The sequence below is a fragment of the Natrix helvetica genome (genome assembly GCF_964273705.1).
Source record: "Natrix helvetica genome assembly, chromosome: 2".
NCBI lineage: Eukaryota > Metazoa > Chordata > Lepidosauria > Squamata > Natricidae > Natrix > Natrix helvetica.
The window spans coordinates 139,519,207-139,542,090 of NC_138552.1; the positions used below are offsets into that span (position 1 = coordinate 139,519,207).

At 37.2% G+C, this 22,884-nt stretch overlaps 1 protein-coding gene across 1 annotated transcript; it reads right to left on the minus strand.

Annotated features, from left to right (window-relative positions):
* Positions 1-680: 680 nt before the first annotated feature.
* On the minus strand, positions 681-22,305 carry VPS36 (vacuolar protein sorting 36 homolog). The gene is made up of 14 exons (XM_081940597.1): positions 22,144-22,305; positions 19,732-19,800; positions 16,284-16,354; positions 15,634-15,748; positions 15,224-15,313; positions 13,614-13,700; positions 11,737-11,769; positions 11,151-11,228; positions 10,326-10,460; positions 7,580-7,645; positions 5,771-5,835; positions 3,620-3,704; positions 1,314-1,390; positions 681-1,210 (listed from the first exon to the last, which is right to left on the minus strand). Exons 1-14 carry the CDS (start codon positions 22,300-22,302, stop codon positions 1,117-1,119), a joined length of 1,224 nt encoding a protein of 407 aa, XP_081796723.1. The 5' UTR covers positions 22,303-22,305; the 3' UTR covers positions 681-1,116.
* Between the last annotated feature and the right edge of the window lie 579 nt (positions 22,306-22,884).

The following is a 22,884-nucleotide window of genomic DNA, read 5'->3' on the forward strand; positions in this document are numbered from 1 at the left end:
TAAAATTAAATTGAATTTTATTGTCAGAATAAATATTCAAATGATTTCTATGAATACAAATAGCTACACTGACAACTTTAATACCCTATTTTGGTAATAATGTATGTTTTAGACATGCTTGATGCTAAAACTCTATTGGCTATCCAAGTGTGAATTGTGCATCTGGTGGGGAAACAGAATAACAGCAATGAGATTATTGGTATTTAATAGGATATAATCTTAGTAAAAAAATAACAGATAACTTGCGAAACCAAAGTTCTCTTCTTGTTTCATATAAAAACCGATACAGTACCAGCAAATGTTTCCAAGATAAAGAATGAGTAAATCTTTCATCTTTATTTTTTAATATAAAGATGAAACAAAAAACACCGTCTGGTTTAGAAGGACCCATGGCGAATGTCCTTCACAGCTATGCCAAAGAAAAGACAAAAATAGAAAATTTGTAGAATCAACAATCGAAGAATGGAAGGAAGGAAATTTGAGTTCACAGCGCTCCTTGTCTTAACATTCAGCATGAAGCCATACACAAACAAATTTTTGATCCATTCTTCCTTTGAAAATAATTACAAGCAAATGTAGATAAGAAGTTTTGTTCCTAAAATATGGACATTGCTAAAATAAATTACATTTTTAACATTTTGCATTAGACTGCTCTAGAAATATTATTTTACTCCTGTTAATATTTTATTGATTTCAAGTTGCAGATGCAAATCATGGCAAAAGATGGAATAGACTACATTTAACGAATAGACTGCTTGTTGATTTGTCTAGCCTTGCAAATAGCTTAGAGTTCACCTCCCCTCCATGTTTTTTAAAATTACTTCTCTTCCTTCCTTCCTTCTTGAAAAAGTCATTAAATGGACCTTCATGGCCAATTTGCTCTCAAGATCTGAAATAGCTGCAGTTTCATGATATCTGTAGGAGTTTTATTCTCTTAGGAGTTTTATTCTCTTTCTACACATAGTTAATCCCTTCTTCCCTGCCTGGTGCATTACTGGTGCATCATTACAATTTAGCAAAACCATGATATAAATGGATATATCTCTTGACACTGTTTTCTTCAGATTGCATCTAGTAAACATATTTAAATAAGAGAAAAATAGACAATATGAATAATCAACTTTGGGTAAGAAATAAATTTGGATAGAATCGCAAGCCTTCTACAGAATCATCTCTGCAAAGCTGACCCATCTTTTCAGCTAACAGCAACCTGCAAAAAAGAGTAAAAGATGTTTGAATTATAAACAAGTCAATTAATTTATTAATTATAATTTCTTCTGTCATTAAAATCAGAATATATGGAGGGGTTTTACCTTTCTTTGGCTAAAAGCACAGACATTCCTACAAGCTTTGCAAACTCTTCAGCGGTAAGAGATCCCTTCTCAGAAACCTAAGAGGGAAGAAAAGGTTCGGAGCTGAATAAATATTTGTATGTTACAATGCTTTTCGACCATCTTATCAGCTTTTGTCTATTATATAGTGAGTATCTATTTTTCTACTATCCTTGATTCAACAGCTTTACCATTCTGAGCAACTTCCACCTATTTTTTTCATGCAAACTTTATATCAATAGTTTCCCAAAATAAACCTACTAGAAATAAGTACCACTGATTTTAGAGATATAAGACACTGTCATGTTATGATTGTACCCGTAAGCCATAGATGACTGGTGGGAAATCAATCAATCCAAAAGCTAGTCTCCCACTAACCGAAGCCCTAGGAGTGGTTAATAAAATGAGGAGAGAGTAAGGCAATGAGAACTCCCATAATCCAGTGGTCCTTCTGAAGAAGATTGCATGCTTCTGTTGGCCACAGTGATACTAGCACATTTACAAAGTCAAGAGTGAATCTTGCACATGAGTATGTAATTGCAATTATGAATAATACTGAAGCTGACTTTGTAAACATTCCCAACAGGAGACATATGGATTCCACCTTTGAATGATTAAGGCTCACAAGTCATTAATGGCTTGCTTAGTAAAACTTATTATTATATGAAAACACAGGACTCTAGTTCCATCTAACACCCCTCCCCCATGTAAACATTATAATCTGATAATTTTTAATAACAGGTTAATAAGTTTATTATTCATTGTGTTGACTAGCTTGCTCTGGGCAAAGTCAGAATTTTGCTTACCATATGTCATGCTAAACTTGCTTAATCAAGCTAATATATTATCAGCCACCCATCTTTTCCCAGATGGATTCGACTCTGAAGAACTTAACGTGACATGCAAACTGGCCTGTTCAATGGAACTCAGGCTATAAATCTAAGAGGAAGAGCATGTTGTGGATTAAGGAAATGTGGAACATTTTTAAAGTTTATATGTTGGGCTTTCCCCATATAGAAGTTGTTTGAGAAACACAATCCTTGTCTGGCCTTGAGAAATCCCGAGAGTTCTGGGAAAACAATTCTCCCTTGTCCTCTTCCCCAAGAATGTGGTGAGCCAATGTGATAATCCCATATCAGGAGTATCTTCTATGGGGAGGGAAAGGACTCAGACTGAAGAGATCAGAATTGCAATGTTCTGATGCAAGCATCGCCTCTTTTCTGTACAGGTAGTCCTCGATGTACAACAGTTCATTTAGCGACTGAAGTTATAATAGCACTGAAAAATGACAATTTTTCACACTTTTGACCACTGCAATAACCCCATGGTCACATGATCAAAATTCAGAGGCAACTAAATGATATTTATGACAGCTGCAATCTCCTGGGGTCATGTGTTAATCTTTTGTGACCTTCTGACAAGCAAAGTCAGTGGGGAAGCCAGATTCACTTAACTATGTTACTAAGTTAAGTTCACTTAACAACTATAGCAAGAAAAGTCATAAAATGTGGCAAAACTCACCTAACAAATGTCTCACTTAGCAACAGAAATTTTGGGTTCAATTGTGGTCATAAGTCAAAGACTACATATATGTGATGCAATGCAACGTGAGCACCCCAAAGGAATACACTTTGTGGCTCAAAGCAGTACTATTTATCAGAGAGAGATTCTATGAGCCCATATACAATCAAGTTCTTGGCAGAAGAAGGGGTAACAAAAAGGTAATAAATTTGATAAATATCTAGCTTATCTTCAATACATGTGAAACGACCAACCCTTTTTTCACATAAAGCTTATTCCTACTCCCAGAAACAGGAAACCTTTTGAAGCTAGGCCTATGCCCCTAAACTTTGGGTCAATTACCAGGCCTTTCCTGCTTTGCAATTTAATTTAACAAATTCATTTATTATTTCAAAAAGTAAGGTAAAAACAAAAACGTCCAATGTTTAAAAACAGGGTTTAGAATTAATTTTAAATTTTTCCAAACAAGTATTTCCATGATGAATAGTCTAGGTGGAAACAAGAGTTAAAACATTGTTTGTATTTGCAGTATAAGAAACCTGTTTCAATAAAGATAGGAAATAATATATGCAGATAGAGGGGAATCTGTCAACATTAAAGTTAAATATACTGAGCCTAAAGCAGATAGATGTCTTTTCTCCTGGCAGGTTTAAATGTGCAGGTCTCTACGGATGTGTGCTTAACAAAAGATAATAGGCAAAAGGAAGAAGCCCATCTAGATGCCAGGCTAGGCAATAACAATATGACTGTTCCCTTAAAATACATACTGTCTCTAAAGCAGAAGCCACCATTTCTTCTTCGTTATGTGATAGGAGTTCAATTACCATAACGCCACTGTCGAATATACGTAACCTAAATCCCAAAAAGAAAAAAACAAATCTGAACTCTAATCTGTCACCAAAGAGTTGGACTACCACAAATATGATGTCCAATGCTAATAGCAGTAGCACGTAGATTTATACAACGCTTAGCAGTGCTTTACAGCCCTCTCTAAGTGGTTTTCAGTGTCAGTGTATAGCTCCCAACAATCTGGGTCCTCATTTTACCGACCTCGGAAGGATGGAAAGTTGAGTCAACCTTGAACATTAGGATCAAACTGCTGGCAGTGAGCAGAGGTAGCCTACAATACTGCCTTCTATAACCACTATGCCACCACAGCTCTTCTCTGCTTTGGTACCCTCTACTTCACCTTTGCGCTTAAAAGGATACAATGAAATAGAATACTTCCAGATGAGGATTTAGAGGCAGAACTCCCAGCAGTTCTATGGCTTCAGTTACACAATAGGTTCAACCTGGATACCAAATTAACCTGTCTTCTTGGTTTAAATAGAACTGTAAGATGATTCCACATTAATACAATTGATCAAGTTTAGCATGTTGCATAAAGGCAGTGCCCAGGTTTGTAACTGAACTTGTATGAACACAGCTTAAAGTTAGTTGCTGTCCATGTACTGATGCCTGCTGAGCTCTTTTCTTGCAAATGGGCAGTGCCCCTACTAGATTTTTTTTCTTTGCTGTGCTTTTTCTCATATCTCCATCACCCATGGTTTCCTCAAGTTCCTGTTTTCCTACCATGGGTTATTTTGGCTTTCTTTCTTTAGCCATTTTAATTAGCCTTCTCCAAACTCCTCCTGCTTCCTCATTGTATGCAGCCTGCTTTGATCTGAAGAACATTGAGGGTTTTTCCCAGAGCCCCTGCTCATCTACTAGGTCCTTCTTCACAATTCCACACTTCCTCTTTCCTGTTCCTGTAATATTGTTTTTTATTTATCCACCTTTCCAATGTCTTTTCCACACTGCACATCCGTAACATCGCCTTGACTTGCACACTCTGCTTGATTTACAACCTCCCCATGTGTAAGCTTTTGTCTCAATCCAAATGTCACATAACTCTTTCCTCGTGCATTTACACTGTTAATAGCTAAGTTCTCTATTTTAAAAAAACCTATAAAACTATTCATTTTAAACATATCTCCCATATAATTATTGGTCTATGAAATATTAGTCCTCTTGAACTGGAGGACTACAGTTCTATTTGGAAGGGGTGTGTGTGTGTGTGTGTAAATAAATAAATAAAAATAAAAATTTCCATTTAGTAGGATAAATAGCTGTGTGTTTGGCAAAGAAATCAAATCAAATCTCTTTGTAGTATTTCCATTCCATTAGTCTGAAACACAGTTGCCAACTTTTTAAAATCATCTGTATTCCTGTGCTTTTAATAGCCTGACAAATAAATTTCTGTTAGCAAAGCTTTTTCTACATATGGGGACAAAGTGATATAACTTAATTGCAAATATCAGAGTACTGTGAAAGACATTGCAGGGTGGATGAAGAACTGAAAAGTTTAGTCCAGTATGATTTCTACACTCCATAAATGCATGAGAAAGCAGCATGGCCAACCTTATGAGAATGATATCTGACTGTAATATGGGCATTTTCATATGATGAGAAAACTCCACCCATAGATTTGGGTTTTGCTTTTTGTTTTTTGCCACTTTCTAATTCTGAATCCCGTTTTTCTCCACATAGGTTTTATAAGGATCTGAAAAACACATAAAGATTCTATGTGCACATCTGGGGATCCTGAACAAAGGACAGGACGTAAATCTAACAAACAAATAAATAGAGCCGTAGTGGCGCAATGGTTAGAATGCAGTATTGCAGGTTAATTCTGCCCACTGCCAGCAGTTCAATCCTGACCAGCTCAAGGTTGACTCAGCCTTCCATCTGTCCGAGGTCAGGACCCAGAGTGTTGGGGGCAATATGCTGACTCTGTAAACTGCTTAAAGAGGGCTTTAAAGCACTATGAAGCAGTGTATGTCTGTTATTGCTAAATACAAGGAAGGGAAAGGACTGAGCCCCATCCTACCCTTTGAGAGGTTTCCCCTGCACCCCTTTAGAATTTGAAGACTTCTTACCTTAGAGGTAACTTCAGCGATTCCAACATCTTACAAGCATTTACTAGATCTTCAGGGGAAAGCAACTAATGAGAAAACATACATAAGATTAATCTTATACAGTAATAATCACACTTCTATATATCCTTACAAGGCTTTTGCATTCCTTTATGAGATTTAAAGAGCAATTAAGGGACAATGATTGCAACTGAGTAATGTTGACATATATTATAAATCCCATTCTTTCTTTAAAAAATGTGAGTGTGTAACACTTAAAGAATGGGGAATAGCATACATTCATACTAGCTGAAGACTTTTGGAATGCTTCACTGTCATTCTTTAATGTGATGTGTTGGATTACATAACCTACAGTCTTACAGTCTTTAGTATCAGCTAGCTGTGATAATAGGCATTAAAAACTGATGCAGTTGGCCAGCACCAGATCAGGGAAGCCTGTCCTACCTTGTCTCCATGTCACTAGGCCTCTGGAAAGAATAGTGGAGAACAGAAGTTGCCACCATCTACTTCTTTATTTCAAACATTCTAGCCTCAAAATGCATAATAGATGGAATCCATCTCTCCTCCTGCGCTTCTGGCAATTCCACAGCAAGATGCTGGCAATGGAACTTCCCTTGGGTCGCTAGCTGATTTGTAGCAGAAAACCTTGCAGATATTCTAGTTTCTACTAAAGTTCTGTGAGATGTTTACATCTTCTAACCAAGTTTGTGCACATCCTTTAGCTATTTTACTCTATCAACAGTCCTAGGCTCTCAAAGCAGCAGTGCGTGCATAATGCAAACAGATACAGAAACACGTTAACAATTGGCAGACTCACCTTTTCCTGGCTTTCATTTTACAAAACTGAGCTTTTTTTTTAACCATAGGATCCTCCTATGGTCTTCCTAACAGTAAATATGCTTACCTGTTTCTTAATAATAATCCTAGTGAGTTCCATGGAATTCCATTTCAGGTAAATTTGAACAGAGTGGTAGCCTTAAAAATGGCAAGCTACACGCTTGTTTACATTCTACTGATTTCTAATGCATTGCCAGATGACTTATCGTGCTAGGACAGTGATGGCGAACCTATGGCACGCGTGCCACAGGTGGCACCCGGAGCCATTTGTCAGGGCATGCGAGGGGCTGCCGTGTTAGCTGGCCAGCGCGCATGTGCCTGCTGGCCAGCTGAGTTCACCCTTTTTTAAAGCCATTTTTCGCCCTCCCCAGGCTCCAGAGGCTTTATAGGGCGAAAAGAGCCCCCCCCCCCCCCGGAGGCCCTCCGGAGGCTTCATGAGCTTCCCTGAAGCCTCCGGAGAGCAAAAAAAATGGCCCTATGGGCAAACCAGAAGTTCAGGAACGGACTTCCTGTTTGCTTGGAGGGTCGTTTGGACTGCTCCGGAGGTTTCAGGGAAGCCTCTTGAAGGTCCCTGAAGCCTCTGGAGGGCTTCCGGGGGGGGCAGGGGAGGCTGTTTTTGCCCTTCCCTGCTCCTACAAAGCCTCTGGAGCCTGGGGAGGGCGAAAAAAGCATGCACAAATGTGGGGGTTGTGCCTGTAGTGTGCGATGCGCACTGGGGGGGGGGGTGTCGCGCAATGCATTATGGGTGTGGCACGCCTGCACACGACCCCCCTGCGCTCCTCCCACTTATGGCACGTGAGCCAAAAAAGGTTAACCATCGCTGTGCTAGGACAATCTTTATGCCGTTCACCAATAGCAGAAATAACGGTTAAGTTCCAGTATCTGCCATCAGCCATTACTCCAGAAAAGTTCCCTGGCATACTTAGTGAAGCGCAAATAGTTTCATTGAAGTGCAGAAGACAATGCATTCCTTACCTCTAGGCCACGAGCACGATTCACTAGACAATAAACTTCTGTGAGGGACATTATTCCTCCCCGTTCCTGTTGATTTAAGAATAGCTCTTAAAATACAAATTCTGCTATCTCAAAGCAAATCTGGCAGTCTGACAATATTAATATTTCCAGAGGGGGGACTGGAAAATTAAAAATGGTGCTGAAGTTAGAACCCGAGCAGATGTAGCTTCACAGCAGCAACATACCTGGTGCCAAAACCAACAGGTGCTGGACAGTGGTACAGAACATTCAACAGAGGCATAAATGTGTCAAATCCTTCCAGTCATTTTTTTGCTAGTGGTACTTAACGTTGCCAAAAATATACCTCAAATCAACAGTCTCTTTCTATCACCAGTAGAGATATGGAAAGCTGATGGTGATAAAACCCCTTTTTGAAAATAGCCCACATTGAACAGTATAGCGCAGTCAAACATCAGCACAGGATATGTTTTATGACATTTTGAATTATGCCATAAACTCTTTTATAGTACCGTATTTTTCGGCGTATAAGACGCACCGGAGTATAAGACACACCAAGATTTTGAAGAGGCAAATTTAAAAAAAAGTTTTTGCATTCTGCAGACCTCCCAAAAATGGCCCGTTTTTCGCAAAAACGGGCCCATTTGTTTTTTAAAAAAGGGCATGAATAGAATTTAGGAGGCTTGTAGAGTGCTCCTGGGGGGATAGGGCCCCTCAAAAATGAGCAAAAAAAGGGTCCGTTTTTTGCCAAAAAAAGGAGTATGCATAGCCTTTTGGAGGCTTATAGAGTGCTCCTGGGGGCTGGGGCAAAATTGAGCAAAACACGGCCCGTTTTTTGCTCATTTCTGCCCTCCCCAGCCCCCAGGAGCACTCTGAAAGCCTCCTAAAGGCTATGCATGGCCATTTTGGTGAAGGGGGCTGGGTTTGGGAGGCAAAAAAATCCTGTATTCAGTGTATAAGAAGCACCCAGATTTTCAGCCTCTTTTTTGAGGGGGAAAAAGTGTGTCTTATGCTCCGAAAAATACAGTAATTTTTATGTCATAAAATGTTCATAAAATTTGCCAAATTTCAATTTTATGGGAATCATAGATCCTGGATTTTGGACACATTCTCCAAGTTAGCTCATTTGAGGTAATTTGGTGCAAAACATTTTGCCCTATGGTGCACTATTTCACCCTTTTTAAGATTATAGGAATCGAGTTTTAGTAATAAAAAAAAGTAAAGCAAAAAAAAAAAATAGAAACATGATCTATATTTATTCTGAAATGCCTCTGAATTAAATTGAATTGTATTATTTTATTTGCCATGCATTCAAATATCTCTCCTCTTAGCACGCATGGATGTGGATAACTACATTTCGTCTTTTTAAGATTATAGGAATCGAGTTTTAGTAATAAAAAAAATCATCTTTCAGAATGTCTCTTTATTCTATGGCATCCAAATATAACATCTATGCTAAAATAGATTTTATTGAGCACTTCTGTACCTGACACAAATTCCTCGTATGTCGAATCACACTTGGCCAAATAAAGTTCAGTTCCGTGCAATTTAATTCAATATTCTGTGTGATGTTCAAGTTGAAGAAATCTCTCTGGATACTTTTGGTCTTCTCTTTAAACAACATCCAAACTATCAAACATTTTATTTTTCATGTATTTTACTGAGTTTTAGCTTCTAGCTGCCTGGTTTTAATTTTTTTAAATCCTACTCTTTGTGCTATCTTTAAAGTGTCATTCTCAGTGATTTGCTTATCTTTATAGTAAGTCAGCTTTTTGTCCTAGGCCTGATCCTGGTTTTTTTCTCCCCACTCCCACCCTCTCATAGAATGGAGAAATTGCCTAAATAAGAAATCTCTTTTGCAGTTGTTTTTCAGTGCAGAGCTTTTATTTACAGTGTTCCCCCCAAAGTGCTCACCCTAAGTTAAGAAGCTCAGTTCTATGGTCTTAATTAGCTGGCTTGCAGATGCTGCTTGGAATTGAAAAGATTTTAATTATTTTCACACCTTGGTTTTTGTTTGCCTCCTAAATGGCTCAAGGTTGGGGAGCCAGGAGCGCCACCAGGCAAACAGCTAGTCCTAGCATATTTCTTTCCCATTGGGTGCTTGCTTCCTATCTTGTAATGCCTTTTCCTCAAATGAGTGTAAATACAAACATTACTTCTCTTCTTGTCGATTATTCCAGCATTGGGATGAGCATCCCAAAGGACGCAGGAGTGGGGGAAAAGGAAAGCTGAAGGAAAATTGGAAGCGTGGTCACAGTCAAGTGGTGTTCCACTTAATGACCATATCACTTAGTGACCAAGTTGTTAATTCAATTGTGGTGGCTAAATGAGGACTGTTTATTTTAATGGATTTATTTATAAACAGTTCTGATTTTATAAAGCAGTATATTTACTTCATTAGGCATGCTGTTAATTTTTTTTTCTCTATTATAAGAAAAGAAAACAGAATTATAGTGGAGGAACTGAGATCCGTAGATTCAGGATGATGTATGGATAAGGTATAAAATAAAGACTCCCTTGGTATCAAATATGTTAATTTTTTTGACAACAGTTCAGTAGTGATTTTCCAAGATTTCCTTTTTCAAACTCTGTATCTAAATGACAACCTCAGTATTTCCTAATGTTCTTTGATCCATGTGCTAAGTAGATCTGACTTCCTTGGCCTTTTAAGTTTGGCTAAAGTCACAATGTGCTGGTATGTGCTGGTATATAAAGCTGCACATAAAAAAAAGACAGTTAAGTACTTTACCTCTAAAGGTGCCTGTAAAATTCCAGCTAATTGTTTTGCCAGTTGCATATGGTAATGAGTACCAGATCCATGGGTTTCCCGGGTTACTGGATTGGCAATGCCCATGCTCAACAAGTAGGATTTGAACCTTATTGTCTAAAAAAATGACAAATTAAAATTGAGAATATCAGATTCTTTATCAAACAATAATTAATTAAAATAGACTACGTGAACTTGGAAGATCCTAACACACACACACACAAAAGAGGGAAAATTCAAAACAAAAGAATGATGTCCCTATACAGAAGAATAATAGAAGGAAGGAAGGAAGGAAGGAAGGAAGGAAGGAAGGAAGGAAGGAAGGAAGGAAGAAAAAAAAAATCTCACATGGTCATGATGTACACCTGGCATATTTGAAAAAAATGTAGCAGGATCTCATCATTATTTTGTCACTTACTTTCTGATAAACAAATTTGAGGAAGTTTACTAATCCACAGTGGATTGGTAGATTTTCCATGAGGATATTCTATTTTGAGAAGCTTCCCTTAATGATATGGGAATCTCAGCTTGGGATGGCGGGAAGGAGATTTCAACTCAAGGGTAAGATAAAGTATAGAAATGGAATGAAATGGAATTTATGGTTGTAATATCATGCAACCATATTGTGGACGACATGGCACTGGACTATATTGGCTCTATTTACATAACACTAATCTTGTTTACCTTAACACTCGTTTACCAATATTCACTGGAAAAAAAATCACATTGACCTAATTTACCGGAAAAGGAGCTGTTTTACAACTTAGAATGATGAAAGAATCATAATTTAGCAGAATATTAGCTGACCTCATCTTCAGTGATGTCACCCTGCTTTTCTCTAATCTTGCTAGCAATTGATTTGGACAATTCCACCATTTCCTTTGCCTGTAAGACAAAATGAAACACAAAATCATGATGGGACACAACCTTGCTCCTTTATTGTGAGATCACTCTTCATGGAATAAGTTTGAGTTGCTGAGCTGTTCAGCAGGTCAAAGCTAGAAAAGAGAATTCTTAGATTAGGTTTGGCTGGCATTTCCCTTCCTTCACAATCCAGTTAGGTGTCATTGAGTTGGAGTCAACTGTGGCTCACTGTATAGACAAACATCTACCATCTAGACATACTGTCAATAATTTCTCACTTTATTTATTTAGTTTATATGATAATAACTTCACAAGTAATCATTAAGTTATGACAATTGAAATAATGCACAGTATATTTATAATCTGTGCATGTATGTATAGATATATGTAAAGATATAGAATGATACAAGTTATACTTCTGTAGAATCAAGTCCCAGAACCTCCCTCCCCTATTTTATTCTATTGAATAAAACTAGTTTCTCCAGTCTCCAGTTAATCAGCATGCTTATTAATAAAGTGGAGGTATTACCTTTTCCATCAGCTTGCTGAGGTCTTCAAAAGCCTGAAATAATAAATTGATTTAGTAATACATAATTTCTTCCTATTGCAAAAAAATGCAATTGCATCACACCTGTAACTTAAACCATTAACCTTCCTTCCAAATTAAAAAAAACAATCTGTTGCCATTTTTGGAGTTCAAGTATCAATAATTCTAATACATAAATAATTATATACATGATTCTGCTTTGTAATCTAAATAGATTTATTTCTGACTAGAAGAGCATACTAGAGACTTAGCTTTAAAAAGCCTATTTTCTAGCAACTCATTTTCAACATGGTTTGAAAGTAAATAGTTACTCTAAATATTCTCATCTGACCTGTAATTATACATAATTTTACAACCTGAAAGTAAATTAACACTAGGAAAATCTGGAAGAATTTAATAGGGCACGATGCTATGCAGGGTTTTTTTTACATATATATTTGCAAAACTCACCATTCTAATTAAAATTTCATATTTAGCCTTGCTTTCAGCAACATAAACAAATTTCTTACGCAACAATAAAAGAAAAAAAATCTAGGTCAACAGACAGTGTGTTTTAAATAATCTTTCTACCAAGTGACTCAGGCTGTACAAAGAAAAATGTATACACACCTGAAAGGAACTTCCTGAGACAAATAACTAACAGAATCACTTAAAAAAATAAGAATAACTAGCAGACGCAGGAAGTCTATTCTAAAATTCAGGGAACCAGTTTTAAAACTAAATGATCTGAAATTAGCATTACTTCACAATGGTTTCCCTCAGCTAACATCCATTCCTTGTATCCTCCAATAAACAGAGGAGGAAAGAGGCAGCAGAGTTACATGTGGCTCATGGTCATATGAAAAATGCAATATTGGTATATTTTTGTAAATCTGCTAAATGAGCCTCCTTTGCGCTGGCAGTTCACAAGCTGAACAGAAAATTAGCCAGAGAGACACACACACATGAATAGAGCTGCAGGATGCTTAAGTTAATTCAACTTGGCATCTACCAGCTACAGAAAGCCCTTTGTTTGCCTTCATCTCTGAATGGCCAGGAAATGAATTTCAATTGTATTTGCTTTCATTTTATCACCTGAATCAGAGACTTGGCAGAAGCTGGGACAAGTAACGGGAGCTCACTCCGTTATGCGGCGCTAGGGATTTGAACCACTGAACTGCCGACCTTCTGATTGACAAGTTCAGCATCTTAACCACTGAGCCATCACATCCCTATAGTGTCAAAACATATGATTAAAAGTTGGCTTATATTAGAAATGACCAGGGAAGTGCTGAACTAGGATCCTTAGTTCAGACAAAAGAAGAGGCTATGGTTTAACAAAAGCAACAATAAACAGTTTCCCCTCTTGAATGAGCAAGTGTGAGCAAGGGGCTAGTTGTGATTTTTGTTTATGTGTTCAGCCAGTTTGGCCTACACTAAAGGGAACATCTGCATTTTAACTGAGTAAAGAACATAATCCACAAAACATGTACATAATCCTGAATCATGACTAGAAATATATCCAATAAAGATTTTCCAGCGATAACTATTTTCCACAAAAGATTTATTATCCCCAAATTGAACATCCCAAAATAAGATAACCAAAAGTACAGAAGAAAAAAGACGTAGTTACATAAGGTACACATTAAAAAAAGAAAAAAAAGCTTTTCACAATAGGAAATCCTCAGGTTTATAGAATTCTCTATTTCTGTTCTTTTTGTGTGCCCCAAATAGGGATAGCCCTTGGTTTCCCTAACCTTGACAAAACATTTGGTATTGGGAAAGGTCCCCCTCTCCAAAACATGAATGCAATTTGGTCCACTTAAAATCATAAAGTATAAATGATTACAGTTATATTAGGTCTGAAGAAAATTACTTGCCTCAGAAATATTTTTATCCATCTCTTTTCTTCTTTCTTCTAGTTTCCTCTCAATGCCAACAATTCCAGCAGCTCTTATTCTTCCACCCTGAATAACATACGATAAACAAATTATGATGGAAAAGCAATACAAGGAAAGATGCAACAAACACTGATAGCTGCATTCAGAAGCAGTATTACACAGTGACTTGCTTTTGTATCCAACAAAAAGCTGCTTTGAAGAAGACAGAAAAAAAAACTAACAGTCTTTTGCTGACACGTAAGAAAATAATATTAACAGTTCCCTAGTTTGTTTTGCCTTCTTTCTGCCTTCTTTATCTTGTATCTGTGAACTAGGTAGGGTGCAAAAATATAGGAAAAGAAAAGTGCTCACACCAGTAATATTAGAGAAAATAAACCAACAAATCAGGTTTGCTACATGGTGATTTGTTACTTATAAATAAATAATTAAATCAATACAATTGTTTTTGCTCTAGGGCAAGGGTGTCAAACTCGCATCGTCATGACATATCGGGACCTTTTTCCCCTTCACTAAACTGGGCATGGCCAGCGCGTGATGCATTTGCCCCGTGGGCTATGAGTTCGACAGTTCTGCTCTAGGGCAAAACATGGCTTTTTTTTCACATTCTGAGGTGAGTTGGCTAAGAGAGAGGGAATGGCCCAAGGTCATGTAACTAGCTTCCATCGCCAAGGGGGGACTTGAACTCATGGTCTCCTGCTTTCTAGCCTGATGCCTTATCCACTAGACTCGATTATACTGGCTCTTTGAGCAATAAATGAATACAGTGAATGTGTACAGGCTGTGGACTTGTCACCTCCCATTCATTATCCAATGCAGATTAGACGTCTTCCCTTTAATGTCAAAGGGGGTTAATTGCATGTGTACATTATTGATATAAACTGCATAAACTATATTCTAAAGTTCAGGAAATCACTGTTAAGAAAAAGCACAAATTGCAGTGTTCAGAGATAAAGGTAAATTCTTGGTAGTTAAAAAGGGGAGCCATATTTCCCTGTTTCCTTGTGGCTGTGCTAGAGAAAGAAAGAGGAACTGGTGAGGTTAAGGTTCACATGTCACAGGTACACGTGAAACCTTGATTTAACAGAACACCTGGGCAAAATGGATGTCCATCATTCCTGATTGTTTGTTACATTAAAATGGTTATTAGTGTGATCCATTATGCAATTTTGCAAAGTGGCAGAAGTACAGTGGAGATCTGTCGGTTGCATTCAAAGCCTGCTAAACCAAGTTTCATGGTAATCATAATTCACTAAATAAAGTCAGGGTATCATTTCCTAAAATCTTTTTCAGCATACCAAATTATACTGGCATTCTAAATTATTATATTTTCCCTTTCATCTAATAAAAGTTATCACCTATGCAATGTGTACCTCTTTATGAAACAAAGATCCAGTTATATATTTGATACTATTTTGAAAGAGGTTCACTTGCAATTATATTGTATTAATCTAAGATAGTTGCTTGACAACACATCAAATCCTACGATCCCAGGCAGCCTCCTCCACTTTGATGTTTTCTCTATCATCATGTGTTAAATATCATTCTTACTTAGAAATCAGGTATCCAAACATTAGAAACTGCATACATACCTGTGAAGACTTATCAACGTCTATGGTTTGAGAAGCTGGCATGTTCTCCCATCTGCGCTGAGACATTTCTTCCGTAAGCCTCCTGAAGAACTATGTGGCAATAATTTCCAAAAATGAACAATCACAAAAGGCAGCTTTACTCAGAAAGCTTACATTCTTTAATGATACTTCTAACACCATCAAACATCAACACCTGCCTATCTCAGGACTTTGGAAAAAAACTTGATAGGTGAATAAAAATGTCAAATCCAGTCTGAACAATCTGGCTTACTGCACAACAAACGATTATAATAATAATCTTGGAATTCTGTATGATAAATTTCCTTTTCTCTCCTTAAAAGAGTATTTCAATTACACTAAAAATTATTTCTATTATTTTTATATAACAGTCATTTAGAAAGCATGCCTACCTCAATCTGACCATGTTCTTTGAAAGAAAGCTTGATATATGAGTATTTACTAGTCTGGAATGGACCAGGATCCTTATTGGAACCTACTGGATGAAGATGTACAACTATTTTGGCACTAAAGATACAAAACAGAACAAAAAACAAAAAAAGGAGAAAGGGAGAAAATGTATTTTTGTTATTAAAGAATAAATTCCTAAAATCAAGAAGCATTATTTTAAAATTTTCATTCAGATTATCTTTCATTTAAAACAAGTCAAAAAAATAAGTGGGGAAACAAAGTTTCCATAAGCTTTAAATCATTTTGCATTTTAAACATCAATTAAACATTCTACACTTTGAATATATTTACTGGAACATTTGGGACAGATATATAATTCTTGGTCAAAATAAGGCACAAATGAACTTCTGAAATTATGCCAATTATCAGATGGTATCAAGTATAAAGTTCCTGTAAAATAGTTATAAGGTTGATATTTAATTTACATCCTGTCTTGAGTTCAAAGGTCAAGGTGACATATTCTTTCCACTTTTCCCTACAATATTCCTGTTCTGGTGGGGAAAATGGCTGAATAGCTATTAGCATTGGAAGATACAACAATGCCCAAAAAATCTTTAATGCCCTTTGAAGATTTTTGTTGATGATATTTTACCTTTTTCCTATCCCCGCTGCTTGCTCTTCAATGAAGATAATTTGGGAAAGAGGAATAGCCATACAGCAGTCCTGCAATAAGACACAAAGGTAAAGTGAAGATGTATCTGGTGGAGCACAGTATTTCTTCTAATAAACTGTAAATAGCTAACACTGATCCCACAACAGGGTCTGTCATCAAATATATATTAAATTACATGGTATCATTATGCAAAAAATATTAATCAATAGCATAAGACTAATATCCAATAAAATCTATTATTTTTTCCTTGGCATTTTTAAAGAAAGCTTATAAGAGCCCATTTGTCAACCCAAAGAACATCTGCAAGCTCTATCTTCTCATTTTCTTCCATGTTGCCTGAGAAATTGGGGAGTGTGGATCTCAGCAGATCTAGAAAGCAATACATTGGGGAAAACATACTCTAGCAGATCCCTCCTCCTTTTATTTGTTCATCTGATGCCTTGTGATATTCAGTAGCAATACTGACATATTTTACAGGTAATCCTCGACTTACAAAAGTTCATTTAGTAATCGTTCAAAGTTACACAGCATTGAAAAAAGTGACTTATGATGGTTTTTCACACTGATAATCGTTGCAATTTCTCTATGGTCAGGTGATCAAAATTGAGGCACTTGGCAACTGACTCATATTTATGGTTGCAGTGTCCCAGTGTCATATGATCACTTTTTGTGACTTTCTGACAAGCAAAGTCAATGGCGAAGCCAGATTCACTTAACAACCATATTACTAAGTGATTCACTTAACAACTTGGGCAAGGATGTAAAATGGAGCAAAATTCACTTAACAAATGTTTCACTTAGCAACAGAAATTTTGTGCTCAATTCTGGTCATAAGTCAAGGACAATCCATACTTATAGACATCCTGAAATGTTCTTCACAGATTAAAGGGTGATCTTAAAAGGACAGTGAAGATATAAATGTAGTAAATATATAATCTGTTAATTGAAGTTAAAAGGCCCTTCAATAAATAAATTATAAGAGAATATGCTTATTGTTGCTACTACCTGCTGCAATGCAGAATAAGACCCTTGAACTCATTGGGCTTACAACTGAGTAGTCCTGAATAAGATGGAACGACAAATTATATGGCAAACATCTGGGATATGATAATAGCAATAGCATACACAGAAGAAAAAAAACATTTGATTTCTGATTTCCATTTATCTATTTGTTGAAGAGGACAATAGGCAGCAATAAATTTATAAATGTAATCATTATCCAATAACATGGAAAGAAGGATAGCAGCTTAAATAATAGAGGAGCACTTGCTGACTGGTCTAGAGCATGGGAGAGAATACAGGTGAAACTCGAAAAATTAGAATATCGTGCAAAAGTTCATTTATTTCAGTAATGCAACTTAAAAGGTGAAACTAATATAGGAGATAAGACTCATTACATGCAAAGCAAGATAGTTCAAGCCGTGATGTGTCACCATTGTGATGATTATGGCATACCGCTTTTGCCAAAAGCACCAAAAACTGGTTCAATGACCGTGGGATTACTGTGCTTGATTGGCCTCTCCATTCTTCCATCATACTCCATCATACTCTGGGTCCTTGGTTTCCAAATGAGATGCAAAAGTTGCTCTCATCAGAAAAAAGGACTTTGAATCACTTAGCAACAGGACTTTGGACCACTGTGCTTCATTAAGACCAGGGTCAACGCAGCCGTCTACCAGGAGATTTTGGAGCACTTCATGCTTCCTTCCGCAGACGAGCTTTATGGGGATGCTGACTTCATTTTCCAGCTGCCCACACTGCCAAAAGCACCAAAACCTGGTTCAATGACTGTGGGATTACTGTGCTTGATTGGCCAGCAAACTCGCCTGACCTGAACCCCTTAAAGAATCTATGGGGCATTGCCAAGAGAAAGATGAAAGAGATGAGACCGAACAATGCAGAAGAGCTGAAGGCCACTATTGAAGCATTCTACAAAGGACAAGAGATATTGGACTGCACTATTTCTGGAAGGATACAAGATATTGAAATGAAATGTCACAATATTTAAAATTTATTTAAATTTTGAGTACTATGTATAAGACAAAGTAATAATAGCTATAGCCAAATAAATGATTAATAATGATAATAAAGCATTTACATATACTAGATTGATAATATGAAATTTTATACAAACTGTAAGTGAGGATGATGGAGATGATGTTGAAAAACATTTTTATAAAAGATAAATAATTGTATATAGAATAGAATATAAAGATGTAATATCATTGGATGATTTCAGGATGATGTAATGAAATGCCATAATATAAATTTACTTCAAATTTAACATGTTTCATATGAAAAGGATATAATAATAGCTATGCTTAATGGATGTTTAACAATTATAACAATTTGTATACATGTATATTGAATTGATGATACTAATAATGGAAAAAACATGGAATTGAAAATTATTAGAGAATGTTATCAATGCTAAAATAATAGAATGATTTAGAATAGGATGTAAAAAATTCTTTATTATTGGATATATTGAAGATGATATAATGAATCATTATAATATAAATGGATACATATTTAGAATACCTAGTTTAAAATGGAGAAACAATAGTGATAAGCAAACAAATGAAGTATAATAATAATGTATACAAAGATATTTGATTGACAATATGTGAATTTTGATAAAGCTCAAGTGATGACTATGGAAAGGATGCAGAAAGACCTTGTAAACAATCGACACACTGTATGCAGTTGAAGAGGTTTTTATGTTAGAGGTCTTGTGTGTTTGTGTTTGTTTGAAAATAAAAATTTTATTAAAAAACAAGAGAATGCACAGGAACTGTAAGAAAGGAATTACTCCCCTTCATTCCATAAATAGAAACCAATTCACAGAAATAGATGACTTATGTCACAGAAGTTATACAATAATATGGCTTCTCCAAATTTTGCATGGAATTCCTGAGCTAATAATCCTTAGCAATATTGATCTATACAATCTTCTTGGGGATAAGCAAATATGGCCTTTTGGAGGCTTTTGTATTCTTTAGTCTTTGAGCTATGAAGGACCAAGACCTAACTCTCCTCTCAATGGCTTCTGTACCTACCAGGTAATTGAAGCAGAATCTCCCAATAGAATCTGATGTAAACCAATAGTAAAAACTATTGGTCTTTTGGAGAATGCCTGGCGGTAGGCTGGTCTTTCTTTGCTAGAAATGTTTTTGGTTTTCTAGTCCTAATCCCTCAGACAAGAGCTTGTATGTAGGATAACTCACAGCTGTTTGGAGAACTTGTTGAATGGTCCAAATAAATCACAGTCACTAAATTTTGAGTTTTCTCTGCTTGCCATAAAACTGTTTTTTTTTTAATTTAACAAAATGAAGAATATGAAGTTGAACATAAAGACATATAATTATCAATCAAACTTTATCATATATTACAAGAAAGTTAAATATGCTAGAATAAATCTACTTACATGATTTTTCTGATCTCTCCAGATCAGTCTGTGTGTACTAAGGAGCAATACTCCAGTTTCAAACTTCAACTAGAGAAAAAAAGAGTAGATTTTAAGATATTAAGAAACTTTGCTTCCTTCAATATGCTATTTTTTGTAGAATCATACATGTTGCATTAGGAAAATATTTTGTGAACATATTGTGTTTAATAAAAATTTCAAAATTAGACTGTAATTTAAAGATGTGCATCCACTTTCATAGGAAAAACAATAAAGTACAAGGTGACAAATTGAAAAATAAATCAAAAGAAAACGTCATGCAAGAATTCAAGATGTAAAGAGCTAATAACAAATGATAGCTAAGCCTTTTATGTTTTGCAGCAGACTTACGCAAGAGAAATATTTGCTTGTCACCAAAACTAAGTCATTTTAATTAATGTTGTATGTCTTCCTCAAGGTATTTTCTTAACTACTTCTATCTACCTATCTATGGGACCCCCTTAGTAAAAATATATGAGTTCACACAGTACACTAGCCTGTTTTATGATTCCTTTATTTATTTAATTTGGCTAGCATGAACCCAATTACTCTGCCTTATTAATGTATTATATATGATCCCAATTGTAGAGTTTTTTAATTGAATGGCCCAGTAGGAGCATTCAAACCCACTATTTAACTTTCCTTCCTTCCAGGAACTTGAAAAAGACTTGAAAAATGTAAGTGGCTAGAATGAAAGTCCATGACAACTGTATTCCAATGAAACTCCATGAACTAAGCCAAGCATTGCTGAAGTGAAAGTTTAATCCGAGAATACATGAATCTCTTCTAAGGATGCCCATCACCAAGGCAATGTAGATATGTACAGAAAAGAACTCTGAGCAATAACTGCTACAAACAATATTTTTTTTACTTCCCTTTTAAGACATGTTCACCGTTAACGGTAAGGAAAATAATTAAGCAGCAGATGTGAAGACACTGCTACTGAATTGATTCACATATTGTGATAAGCAATATTCTGTTTCATTATGATTTATTAATAAACCACAAGTTTGTGTTCATAGACCATTGATTGTAAAATATAGTCGTTGGGTTCACAGAAGACAAAGTGAAGGAGGGAATATTTCTTTTAAATAGAGAATGCTTTAATGCTTTATCGTGTATCATCCAAGAACAAAGTTATATGTCTCTTGTTTCAAAACTATTAATTCTACCCATGAAAAATTGGTAGGCAAGCTGAGTATTTAAAGTTTCTCAACCAAGCCTTTTATCTTTAAGGGTTTGGATTTTTTCTCCTTTTTGCTGGTAAATGGTGAAGGAATGTATGGAAAACACATGAGAAATTACAATTACAGACTCCACTACAGATTACAGACAGGAATCTTAGCTAGGCTGCAGAAAGAACAATTGCAACAGCCTGCTTACCAGAGAGGATCTGAATGTTGGATGGGTGAGAAAGAGGACTGAGAAGTTATCTACAGACTCTTCACAACCTGGATATAAACGGTTTCAAATCCTCCCCTTGGGAGGCATTATAGGGCATTGCATGCCCAAACAACTAGACACAGGCCAGTTTCTTCTTTTGTGCTTTCACACTGATGAACTCCTAATTTTCAGTGTTGTCTAATGTCTATGTATATTTACTCATGTAGTATGGCTGCAATATTATTAATCCTTCATCTTCTTTACTACCCCATCTTATTGGGATTATGAATATGATTCTATTATTTTGTATGTACACTCTGAGCTTCTACACCAGAGGCAAACTCCTATGTCTAATTACACCTGGCCAAATAAAGTAATCAGTTCAGTTCAAATAGGAAACAATAGCAACTGCCCTGTAAGATAGATTTGGAGACATTTTCATTCCCATATTTTAACACTGTAATTTTATTATGTTTTCATTGTATTTGCACACCGTTTTAAGATGTCTATGCCCAAGAGATGGACTATAATACTTAAACAACTTCACATATGATCTAAGAGGCAACACAGCAGCGCAAACAAGATGCACAAATTTCCTAACAGATTGGGCACTATAACAGCTTTCCATATGTATAAAAATAAACATGGGACCACTGACATTAGTGCAAAAGGACATGGAGAATTGGACTTGAGTATAACTGCCACTTTTGAGTAACGAATAAAGAAGGCAAAGCTAATTAAAACAAAAGGAAAAGGACATTCGAGGAACCGGATCTACCATACGCATGATTCGCTGGGGCCTGAAATCCAGGATGGAAGTGGATTCCTGTTTAGGCGACTCCCCGTCTCTCAGTAGCGCACCCGCGGCTTTCTCCGGTCGAAGAACGACCTGGTGGGCTCCTCAATCCCCATTCCCCTCTTTGCTAGCTGCCTTTAGGAGAGGCCGGGGCCCCTCCGCCCTCCCCGCCGGCTTCCCTCCCTCCTGGCGCAGCTTCCACCAGCCGCCCTGACCTTTTCCTCCCCATCGTACAGGCGGACCCCGCGCTGCTGCGTGACGAGGTTCTCGTGGATCTCCAAGAGGCCAGTAGCCCAGGCGAAGCGATCCATGGAACCTCCGCCGCGCACGAACGCTTCCCTTTCCCGGCAATACAGACGGCTCGCCCCGCCCATGGCGCCTCCCCCTTCGGGTGAGTCCTCGTGGTGACGAGAATGACGGCAGAATGTCATCACCGGAGGCAGGCCTTATAGGCGTCGTTTAACAGGGCAGGACGACAATTGGAAGGGACCATGGAGGTCTTCTAGCCCCTAGGTCACCGACCGGTGGTCCGCGAGAAAATTTTGGTGGTCCGCGGCGCACCCGGGTGAATGGAGATTCGCTCCATATTCCAGAGCAAGGGTCCCCAAACTTGGCAACTTTAAGACTTGTGGACTTCAACTCCCAGAATTCTCCAGCTGGAGAATTCTGGGAGTTGAAGTTCACAAGTCTTAAAGTTGCCAAGTTTGAAGAGCTCTATTCCGGAGCTTCCCTTCCGGGGCCCCGCCCACGCTTCCCCAGGGGCGGAGGAGCGTTCTGAGCACAACTTCCGCGAGAAGTATGGGCGTGAGAGGAGAGTGCTGAGGCTGCTCCGACCATGCAATGACAGTCGTGTGTGTTGGCGCTGCTGGCCCTGAGACTGGCCGGGCAGTCCCTCCTGCTTCGGCTTCTATCAGCAGCGCATCCGCGCCTATTCCTGCGGAAGCCCGGCCAAGAAA

Bases quoted from the DNA above. Each gene is read 5' to 3' on its own strand.
- VPS36 (XM_081940597.1), bottom strand. From the start codon at position 22,302: ATGGGCGGGGCGAGCCGTCTGTATTGCCGGGAAAGGGAAGCGTTCGTG. The intron at 11,770-13,613 runs GCAAGTAATTTT...TTATTATTTCAG, and splicing joins TGGATAAAAATATTTCTGAG to GCTTTTGAAGACCTCAGCAA. The intron at 1,211-1,313 runs GTAAAACCCCTC...TCTTTTTTGCAG, and splicing joins GTGCTTTTAGCCAAAGAAAG to GTTGCTGTTAGCTGAAAAGA.